The sequence below is a fragment of the Lepisosteus oculatus genome, chromosome 2, assembly GCF_040954835.1.
Source record: "Lepisosteus oculatus isolate fLepOcu1 chromosome 2, fLepOcu1.hap2, whole genome shotgun sequence".
Lineage (NCBI taxonomy): Eukaryota > Metazoa > Chordata > Actinopteri > Semionotiformes > Lepisosteidae > Lepisosteus > Lepisosteus oculatus.
Genome location: NC_090697.1, coordinates 68,956,162 through 68,967,061, shown reverse-complemented (window position 1 = coordinate 68,967,061; position 10,900 = coordinate 68,956,162). Strand labels below are relative to the sequence as shown.

At 47.9% G+C, this 10,900-nt stretch overlaps 1 protein-coding gene and 1 long non-coding RNA gene across 2 annotated transcripts; one reads left to right on the top strand and one right to left on the bottom strand.

Annotated features, from left to right (window-relative positions):
- The first annotated feature begins 399 nt into the window (after nucleotides 1–399).
- On the top strand, nucleotides 400–9,659 carry c2h2orf42 (chromosome 2 C2orf42 homolog). The gene is made up of 9 exons (XM_015340414.2): nucleotides 400–514; nucleotides 1,478–2,509; nucleotides 2,931–3,044; nucleotides 4,075–4,173; nucleotides 5,141–5,248; nucleotides 5,780–5,887; nucleotides 6,712–6,812; nucleotides 7,771–7,927; nucleotides 8,912–9,659. Exons 2-9 carry the CDS (start codon nucleotides 1,504–1,506, stop codon nucleotides 9,103–9,105), a joined length of 1,887 nt encoding a protein of 628 aa, XP_015195900.2. The 5' UTR covers nucleotides 400–514; nucleotides 1,478–1,503; the 3' UTR covers nucleotides 9,106–9,659.
- LOC138224429 (uncharacterized) lies at nucleotides 6,512–10,794 on the bottom strand. Its single transcript, XR_011182928.1, has 3 exons — nucleotides 10,690–10,794; nucleotides 7,736–8,239; nucleotides 6,512–6,909 (listed from the first exon to the last, which is right to left on the bottom strand). It is a non-coding gene; the product is annotated as an uncharacterized lncRNA (long non-coding RNA).
- Between the last annotated feature and the right edge of the window lie 106 nt (nucleotides 10,795–10,900).

Sequence of the window (10,900 nt, the reverse complement as noted above, 5' to 3'; positions counted from 1 at the left end):
TCACAAAAGTAGTTCTTGATTGTAAAATTCTGATTACAGGAGGGTCCCATTTTATAGTAGAACTTTCATTAGATGGATAATATGTCAAAGCATAGAACAGCATAGAGAACAGTTGCTTTTGCTGTAGGATGGGAGTGGGTATTAATTTTCATAAAACGGTTATTTTGAAGAAATCAAATGTTAACTGCATGTTTTCAAAGTATGATGCTGACCGCATCCCAGTAGCCTGTAGGAAGATAGTGGCAGACTTCTCGGTTTCCGGTTGTGTTGTAAGAGACCAAGGTTAACGTATGGCGGGGAGGTAGTAGTCAGATCAGGACTACAGTTCCCAGCATCCTTAGGAAGCTGGGGCTTCGTGTCATGTGACAGCGGTTTGGCCAACCGGAAGCCTCGTTACAGCCGTATTGCTGAAGCCTTTTGTAAGAAGGAATGGCGTCGAACGTGAAGGAGAGGCAGCGGCTGAGTCTGACAAAACCGACCATACAGAGCCAGCATCGGAGGTGTTAAAAACCAGGTACACTTCAGTCGAAGCCAATCACGCAATAGAATTGCCGATAATACATTTATTGCCATTGGGGCGGAAATACGGGTTAAAATGACATCGTGTTGTGCTGGGTGTTGGCACTGAACTACAGCATAACGCGCTAGTTCAACCTTGCAGATCTGCAAGAGTCTTTTATTTGCAATGCTTTGAGGAAGAAGGGACATCACACGTGACTCTTTTCCAAAAGGGGTTTGCAGGCTCGTGCCGCACCGAGAGGTCGCCAGGCGACCTGCAAAACAATTTGTCATTAAACTGTAGCCAGCGAACCGCACGAGTTAGCATCCCTGCAAAAAAAAAGTAGGACTCCATTTACTTGCAAATACCGCTTACGGGCGGTAGTTTATGAGCACAGAATGAATTTACACCAGTCGGAGGTTATAGAATAATAAAGCCCACTTCATAAACGCCTCTAGCATACAGCAATATTCACTGTCAAATGTAAAGAAAGTAGCAATTGCAAAGGTTAAAAGGCATATTTCAGACTATTAAACGTTAGCAATTAAATATGTAAAGTGTTTTTCGCTATCGGTCACTGCGTAGGCTGATTTTGTCCTGAGCATTACCCAATAAGTGTGCAGCTAAAGTCAGCTTTTACTACCTGTTACGATGACTTTTTTAATCCTCGTCTTCATTATTCTGAACAGCGCCTCAAATTTTTTTTTCTAAAAATGCAGGGATTTTTTTCGATTTTAGAGAACTTTTTCTTTCTGCAATGTTTTGAGTAACACTTGAATTGAAATCATTTAGCTAATCCTTTGCTGGTCAACGTTTGTGGCTTCACGAGGGAGGCAGGTTTCTGGTGGTTTAAACCACAGTAGTCGCCAACGCTACCTTTTCTGCAAAATTGGGATGCTTGTTTTCACTTCTGTAAAAAAACTCCGTGTTTTGAAACCCGGTGTTCAAACCTCTGTCCCCCATGTTGGCCGTTGGTAGGCGTTTGCCGTTCGCTCTCCAGGCAGATGGAGGGGACGGGGCAGGGCACGGGGGTTACTGCTGCCCCCGTGTCCGCAGGACCGGCTCCTGCGGCGTCCGGATCACGGGAGAGAACCAAGACCCCCTCCTTCCTGTCGAACCTGGGCAAGCCCACGCTGAGGGGCATCCGGAAGTGCCCGAAGTGCGGCATGTACAACGGCACGCGGGGCCTGAGCTGCAAAAACAAGGCGTGCGGCGCGGTGTTCCGGGACGGCGCGAGGAAGGCGCAGGCCAGTGCCGAGGCGGTCCGCGTGGTGACGGGTGCGGGCGGGGGGGCCGCCGGCGGCGAGGCGCAGGTGTTCTCGGTGCGGCAGAGGGGCCGGGGGCCGGAGCAGCGCGGCTTCGTGGAACTGGGCGTGACGGAGACGGCCATCTCGACCGCCGACGGCACCCTGCTCACGCACATCAGCCTGGGCCACTGCTTCGTCCCCTCCTGCCGGCAGGGCTCGGCCCCCGGCAGAGGGGCGCCCCCCGCCGCACAGCCCGCACCCCCGCCGCAGCAGGAGCGCCCCTGCCTGCACATGAAGCAGGCCATGGAGTGCCAGGCGGAGGCGACGCCCCTCACTCTCAAGAGCTCGGTGCTGGGCTCCCTGCAGGCGCCGGCCGAGACCAAGCAGGCCCTGTGGCAGCTGGCCACCGAGTCGCTGGGGCCGCTGGTGCAGCGGCTGTCGCGCGCGGTGATGGTGGTGAAGTGCCAGCGCAGCGCCAGGCACCCGCTGGGCCTCCTGCACCTGACGCTCGGCGAGCGCAAAGACGGGCTGCGCTACCACTGCGCCTGCCAGCGCGCCGCCAGGCCCGAGGGGGCGTCCAGGACCGCGCTGAAGCTCCCGGAGGACCCCTCCTCCTCCGCCTCCCCCTCGCCGGCGCTGGCCGACGCCTCGAGCTCCTGCTCCCAGGAGTACTGCCTCCATCTCTACGCCTGCGTCTGCGCCTTCGCCAGCGACGAGAAGCTGGCCGCCGAGTTCTCGGGGTTTTTCAGCTACGATGCCGACGGTAGGTGACTACCGGCGTGCGTTTTCACTCGTTTTTAATCGTTGTTCCCGCCTATCTGTTTAAATCTGGCCTGTGTCGGCGGGTTTCACCTGAATAGAGAGCACTTTCCCCCGGCCCTCATTTCTTAGAGGGCGGGACTGTTGCACAAGGCGCATCACTTCTGTATCGGTTGTGAGTCAGTTGTCAAAGATGAGTTTCGTGCCTGGACCCCATTTTGAGTTTTACAAACTCAAGCATGCTACATTTTTTTTTTTTACTTGACAAATGAGCTAGAGCTGAAGTATTTCTAACCTTTCTTATGTTCTTGTGTCTTCTTTATGTTCTTCATGAAAAGCTCTTTCATCATTGCAGGTCAGTGCCTCGTGTGACGGGTCCCGTGATGAGCAGGCTTGACCCTCTCCCTGTGTTCTTCCTGTGCCAGGTTTGCACGTGGGCGCTGAGTGCTCTGTCACGAACGCCACTAACCCCCCCCAGCCGGCTGAGCGCTGTACCCCACACAAACCCAAGAGGTCAAAGCTAGAAGACAGTGTGGCAGGTCAGCCCCCCCCGCCCCCCTCCCCAAGCACACATCAGCCCAGTTTCAGCCCACAAGCAGTCACCCATGTGCTATGCCCCTGACATGAGCAGTACAGGGGTACTTATGTGCTCAACCTTCTCATGATGATCTTCAGATTCTCACTTAGTGTTCAGTAAGGGCTTGTCCTTGGCACCTGGCCCCTGGCCCCTGGCCCCTGGCCCTGTTCTTCCCCCCTTCCAGCCTTGGTTCCTCAAGGTTTCCTCCTGCTTCAGTCTAAGGGAGTTGTTCCTTGCCACTGTCGCCTCAGGCTTGCTCACTGGCGGTTCAGGCCCAGAAACCTGTAGAGCTGCTTTGTGACAAAATCACTGTACAAATTAAACTGGATTGAATTGAATTTGTTCTGGAAGGGTGAGGAGGAAAAGGCTGCATCTATAATTAAGATAGACTTCAGATTGACCACATTGATGAATCACTTCAGAATCAACATATACTTTACCTCCTATTACTTCTACAGCAAAACCCCCGTTTGAATATTAAATTTGAATCCTTTGTGTGCCTCAGCAAAATGTGACAGCCCATCTGCTTTTATGTAGGAAATGATAAATAGGGTGACGAGAGCCGTCCAAGAAGAAAAGTGCCTGTGAGCAGGTACCTGAAACGGTGATGTGTCTTCTGACTGTACCGCGACAATTTCTCGGCTTAATGAGAGAAAAGCGACGTGCTCAGGGAGTGCAGGTGGCAGGAACATTGCTGCACAGAGTGACTGGGGCATTCAGGGTCACTATCAGTAGACTTCAGAAGGCCCATCTAAGATTTATCTCGGGTGTGCAGTTGTGTTTCTAGAGTGTTTCAGTGTCTGATCTTTTCACAGTCAGGTAAACGTAGCTCTAGATTGTGCCTACTTCATATCTGTGATGCACATAATCAGCAAGAAATAATATGCACAGCACAGCCGACGTTCTGTGGTCTCTGGGTGAGGTGTATTGTATCTTATCTTGGATAGAGTTGGACTCCCTGTAATACCTCTGTTCTCCCTCACCTCCTTCAGCCAGTATTCCCACCCTACCTGCAAAAGAGGGGGTCCCCAGTTCTCTGCGGAGGTTCACCTCCAGGAAGCACCCCATTTCCACAGTGCTGAAGAAACCAGGTGGGAAAACGAGGGCCTGCCAGTTGTGGCAGGTTGCCGACACACTTCAAGACTAGTGCACGTGTGCAGGTTTCAGTGTGGATGTTTCACACTGCCCTGAGGAGATGTGAGATCTGGATATCTCACATGAACACTTATTTTGAAATAAGCTTTGTGCAAGAAGTGGAAATGGATGTCAAGAGCAGTTTATTGTAGAGATATGCCAAATTAAAGATACACATTGCATTGAGTTTTTTTTTTTTAAACGAGATCTGCAACTTTTCTTTTCCTGATGCTGTTTTTTAAATCTGTGGGAGTCTGCAGTGTAGCACCTTTCTCTCTGGCTTGTGAGTGTGTAACAACTTGCTTGGTTGGGTGCTGTAGTTAAGGCTTTAGATTTTTGGTCTTTCAAATGACACAGCTCCCTTTTACACCGCAGGTACAGCTTTCTAGGAAATCAGTGCCCTGATTTACAGCAATAGATTAGATGAAGAGAGATTCTCAGAAAGCACAAAGCACATTTTTGTTTTCTGCTGATGATAACATTTGTCAGCAGATCTCTTGTACCTCAGGTGGCAAGAATACCCAGAATCGTCTAAATACACAGACAGGCTGTGGGGTGAAAGAAACACGAGACAAGTCACCTGTCAGCTGTGTTTCCACCCCAAAGAGGAGAGAAAGAGCTAGCAGTGCAGTGAAGACATGAGCTTGCAGGGGGAACCAGCCATAATTGCTCAATCGTTTCACAATTGTTCATTTGTTTTTTTAGTGATCTCACCCATTTGGCTCAGAGAGAGAGTGTAAAGGGATCATCACACTGTCAAAGATTCAGCTCTGAAAAATTCAGAGTTCAAAGCCCTGCCTGCACCTATCGTTGTCAATGTCATTGAGGTCTGCTGAAGAAGAAAAGAAAGATGTGCACTAATCAGTTAGTGTCTTCCGTGAAACATCTTCTGCAGTAACTGTACAACACCTTGTGTGCCTGTAGGAGGCGCTCAGCCGGTGGACGACGAAGCCCGCGTGTCCCTTCCCTTCCAGCACTGGCTGGCCAGCGTAACCGAGCGGATCCACCAGACCATGCACTTCCAGTTCGGTGGTAAGGATTCCCTGCAGTTTCAGTCCGCAGAGCCTGAGCACAGCCAGATGTGCAGCCTTAGTGCCCAGATAATAAACAGCACGGCTATGCAGCACCAGTAAGTACTTTATCTGCATTTTCACACGCCGTGCAGGGCCTGATGCAGACAGCCACATGGAACTTGGGCATTTATACAGCTGGATACAAAGTAGGTCGAGAAGGCTGGACAGTTCCTTCACTTGGAACAGTTTTTAGATTAGTGTGCTGGATCTACTTTAAAAAAAGACCCTTCTTTGTTGTAGAGACTTAAACATTCAGCATATTTTACTGGAGTGGCTGTTCTGTTACGTTCATGATTAGAATATCATTAAAATACTTTGACAGGTAACTCACAAACAGAGGATGTCTTCATTATTTTCCTCCAGTGCAGCCTGTAGAAACTCCCAGATAACGTGGTCTTTTCTTCCCTTTGCTTGCTGGCAGGTGTGCTGATCTGCCTGCGAGTTCTCTGTCCAGTACTTCCTCCGCGTGTTCGTGTCTGTCTTTTTCCAGGCAAGCCCGACCCCCTGGTGTTCCACATCCCCCAGTCTTTCTTCAACGCTCTGCAACAGCGCCTCTCGGCCGGCAGCAAGAAGAAGAGGCTCCCGAACTCCACCACGGGTGCCTCTTTCTTTTACTGCTTCACCCCAGGGCCCAGAGACAGCGGGCAGCACCAGTTTCGTGCTGAAGGTCAACGCTGATTGTGGAGGCGTGACCAAGCTGGTTCCTTTAAGACATTTGCAATAAAGCGATAAACTACTGCAAAGCCAAGCTTCCCCTTTATATTAAGGATCTGTGTTAGGTTGCTCATTTAAATTTGTATACTAAAATGTTAATGTTTTTTTTAATCTTAATTTGTTTTTAAGAAAATGCAAGCTTTTCAAGATCCCCCCCCCCCACTCTTTTAAGAAAGCTTAAAAGGGCTACTCTCAAGTAATGTTCATTACCCCATAGCTGGTGCCCATAGCTGTATAAAAGGGGAGCAGTATTTCCTGGTGTACCCCTGGATCCCATACTCCAGAGTCTTCTTGCCTTTCCAGAAAGGAGAATAAGCTCTGGCCTGATGAGGCTCTAGGCTGGAGCAAGGACTGCGTCCTTTCCCTTTGAGTAAACTGTGTGACTCCAGGCAGCTTTCGTTTTCAGATTAACGAACAATAAAATAAAACATCATTAATCAGTGCTTTTCATGGTAAATGCGAAAGATCTCCAAGTGTATCGTGAGACAGAAAAAGCAATTAGCAAGTGTCAACATGTTAACTGTTTTATTACAGCATTTTGCGCTCGGCAGTGTGGAAAAGGAGCCGGTTGTCCAGGCACTGAGACAAATAGATGTGGAAGGAGAGACAGGGCTTTAGGCAGAGTCCTGAAAATATGCTGCAAGATCTGCTCTTCTGTGCACCATTTCAAGATTTTTCTTTTGTGCCATTTGTTTAATTTTCCATTAGCATTTGTGCGCAAAGATGCCCTGCCACTTGGAACCTTCTCCAAATACACCTGGCACATCAACAACATTCTGCACGTCAAACAGATCTTCGATACTCCTGAGGTGGGCCGCCCAGCTGTCTCGCATCTTCAGTCTTCTGTCACCATCTTCCATATTCCCACCATGCATTGGGAAGCACATGCAATTCCCGGAACACTCACTGAGAGAGAGCAAAAACACAGATCTTGTTTCAAATCATCAGAGATTGATCTTTTTAACTTTCATCATGAAACAGTGGTGCAGACTAAACATTGGTTTTCTAAAGTGTTCTTATGATGTATTGATTTGACAAAAGTTGGTTTAAATACATTAGTCATATACAATACATGCATACATACAGTATGTGCATCGTTTCTGTCAATACTTTGCAATATACTGTACACTGCTGTGCAGACATCTTAGACATTTTGCATTGCTCTGCTCTTGTTTTTCTTTATGCAGGAGCATGATGGTGCTCTCGATTTTGATGCTGAGCATTTTGCCCTAATGTTCTAAACTAAAATTTAATCCTGTCAAATCTGTATATTGCAGTAGAAAAAGTAGTGTTCTAACTTTATGAAGTGCGGGGAGAGATAAATGGTGAGAAACATCAGACTGTAAGTCAGACTTGATTGGTAAATGTGACGGATTAGCTACAGTATCTCGGTTTACTACGGTACTTTGTGTTGGCTGATGATGTTCATCATAGGTTGTTGTCGGGATTTAGAGGATTCTGATGAATGGGCACTAAGAATTCCCCTCGCCCAGGCTTGTCTGTATTAATAAGAACATTTTTCCAATAGCAGAAGTCACTAGCAGAGGCTTTAAGTAAACTGTACAAGCTCATAACATACATATATTGTATTTCCTGACTGGCTCTAAAATCTTTGGCCTTTGCACAGCAGTTTACAAGCATTTATTTATACTGTGTATTTTTTTATAGTACATGGAAGCTTGCCATTCTGAAAACATACTTAGGCAGACAGTCAGTTTATTTCAGTTCTAACTTTGAGAAGGAGTTACTCATCCATCTTGTTGGCAGATGCCCCTGGAGGTGACCCAGAGCTTCGTAAGAAATCGGGACGGGTCGTTTGAGCCATTCCGCTGCCCCGAAGTGCCGGTCGAACCCGAGACGCAGAGCCGCGCAGACAGGCAGCCCTCCATCCGCCCGCTGGAGCTGCGCACCTTCCTGCGTGTGGGTGAGTCCGGCCCCAGGGCCCCAGGGCCCCAGGGCCCCAGGCTCTGGCAGCGAGCGGGTCGTCTGGGCAGAGCCCTTCCTCGCAGCAGAGCGCGGCTCACTGGCTCACGTGGCTTGAGCAGGGAGCTTGTACTTCTGGGGTCCCGGGTGCGAGTGCTGTCTGGTCCCGGACAGGAGCGGCTCTGGGCTCCTCACATCCGAGCTCTGCTGCCTCCTGGGCCGGTCCTCATGTTTGTATGTGCACTGTCCTTCTCTCAGATCAGCAGCCACGCTCTGGCCATTGGACAGTTTCGCTTACGCTTGGTCTTTAAACCTATGAGACATAAGAGATGAGAGTAATTATTTCAACTAGTTATAGAAGACGTCGAATGTACAAACAGTGGTAGGGCTCTCAGCACTGCTACATCGCAGCTGCAGGTTCTGTAAGAACAGAGGAGGTTTAGCAGTCGAGAAGAGGCTCCTTGTTCCCGACTCCCTCAAACCTTTAGGTAAAACAGCGCCTCCTGTTCTTAGTTTTAGAGATATTTCCTCTTAGTTTCCATTTGCTGAATAAACCCAAAAGGTCAACACTGTTGGTGGTTTTCAGGATTTTGAATACTTCAGTTAGTATAAAAAAGTTGTTTTAGTCGGTCAGTGTAGGACATTGCTTTGAACCTGGGAATGTACCCCATTTCATTTTTCAGGGTGCACTGTAGAGCAGCATTGCAGTACATACGGATTTTGTATTGTGGTGCCCAAAACTCAAGTCAGTATTTGAAAGAATAATGTTCAGTTTCAGTTTCTCACAGACATCAGTCTGTGTGGTGTTTGCATGTTGTCCCTGTGCTTGCAGGAGCCTGTGCTAGGTGCACCGCCTAGCTTGCTGGCTGGGCTTGACTGGCTGTTCAGCTGTCCCCTTTCTCCATGGCCCAGCGATGTCCTGGTGACACCTTCAGGGGAGAGCCCCTCCCGTGACTCATTTCTTTCTTCCCTTCCCCTGTTCCAGGGAATACCTCTGCGGAGCAGAAGGACCCCACACCCTTCATCATTGAGTGGATCCCAGACATCCTGCCGAGGTCGAAAATCGGCGAGCTGCGGATCCGCTTCGAGTACGGGCACCTGCATAATGGGCACGTGGAGTACTCGGACAGTCAGGGCGGCCCGGCGCCGGTGGAGATCTGCCGGGTCACTGTGCCCTGAGGCCAGGCGGCCCCGAGATCGCTGTGTGACCCAGGGCTCACACGCCACACTGCGAGTCAGTAGATGGCAGGGCGCTCCGTGTTCTCGGTGAGCTGTGAGACGCGAGGAGCTCTACAGTCAAAGTGCTTTCACAGGAGTGAGATACTCCACTTAACTGCTTTAGGTCAGGGGCTCCGTTGTACCGGACTGGGGGTCTGTAAAACATCATGCGCTCTGTGCAGTCCCTCTGTAACTGCGAGACATTATTGGCCATATCGGAAGTCTGAGGCTGGGTGCCGTCTCTCTGTGTTTGTGTCTTGTTGTTCGCTATGTGTACCGTGTGCCGCGTGAGTTATGTGTCGGTTGCCGATTAGAAATGGCGTCTGCTTCTGCAAATAAGCTTCATGCTGCTTTGTGGAAGCAGTCAGTTTTGCTAATCTGTTCTGTTTTTTGTCTTTTAGCTGCTCTTTGTGTAATGTTCAGGTGCTTTCACGTCCCAGAAAATGTGCTTTGATTTGATTTTTATTATAAACACACAGCCCTGCAAATAAACATTTTACATTATGATTTAAGAATGCCTTCTTCCTTCAATGCTCATGAGGACATCACTGCCGGAAAAAACAAAACTGCACCAGGATTAACAGATCCACCTCTTTAACATGGCGACGATGCTCTCTTCAGTGATTTTCATGTTTCAGGTTCCAGGTTTTTATGAGTAGCTTTTACAATTAATTAATTAAAAGATTAAAAACGATCCTGGAGTTTTAATTCTAAAAGATCTTCAACTACAAGTTACCATTATTGACATTACTGTCAAAAATAGAATACACGTACATTACAAAGGGAAATGAAGTACTCTTTATGGAGATATCAGAAATGTCAAGGATTTCACTTGAAATAATTGCCATTTCTGAAATGCAGTATATTTGCTCAGCTTGCCAGTTGAGGCCATGGAACATCTGAATAAAACTAAAGCAATGTTGTGCCATGGAACTGGTCCCCGTGGTAACTGTTGTCAGGGGGCGGGGTCTCATGCTGGGCTTATACCTGAGGGGTGTAGCCTTCCTTCCACGTGGGTCTCAGCCCAGGTCACAGAGAATCTGCACATTCTTTCATTTCAGCTGAGCTCTTAATCTAACTCACTTTCTAGTCAATACTTATAACACTTAAGAAACTGGAAATTCCCACCTGTCTCTGGTAACCATTTGCTGGCTAACTACTAATCGCATTCAGAAAGAAACAAGGTAGCAAACTCTAATAAACAAGCTGTGGCAGGAGTGTTTGTTAAACATATTTGAAGCGTCAGCAGTGTGTCTTTGAGACGAGTGAGTGAAAGATCAAGTCAAGCAAGAGGTTCAGCTGAAGGGATTCTGTGTTAAAGTTCACTCAATAAAACAGAAGACAATACATCCTCTAGGACCATGACTTTGAGCCACTACCAGAATATAAACATACATTAGTATTACAGTTTATATGTGGAATTGAGTAAATTGTCATATTGGACTTCCATAATTGTACAATATGTACTACTGTGATTGAAGGTTTTCTTAATAAATTGTAGATTTTATGTGCACTTAAAGTGCTTGAATTATGTCTGTAACTCACCTTAGGCAAAGACATCTGCCAGATGCAGTCATTTTAATAATTAAAACTTCGACTTAATAGGCACTAAGCAGAATTAGAAGTATGCACAGTTCTAATTTCAGTGTTGGTAACGCAATAGTAGCTAATGAATTCACAGCAATATGATCGTTGAAAAGTCAGACTGGAATACTTGTGCTGTTGTAGGTGATGTCATAATCAGAAAGGTGATGTC

Coding starts and splice junctions, on each gene's coding strand:
- c2h2orf42 (XM_015340414.2), top strand. CDS start 1,504: ATGGAGGGGACGGGGCAGGGCACGGGGGTTACTGCTGCCCCCGTGTCC. Junction 4,174..5,140: donor CACAGTGCTGAAGAAACCAG/GTGGGAAAACGA, acceptor GTGTGCCTGTAG/GAGGCGCTCAGCCGGTGGAC. Junction 5,249..5,779: donor CATGCACTTCCAGTTCGGTG/GTAAGGATTCCC, acceptor GTCTTTTTCCAG/GCAAGCCCGACCCCCTGGTG.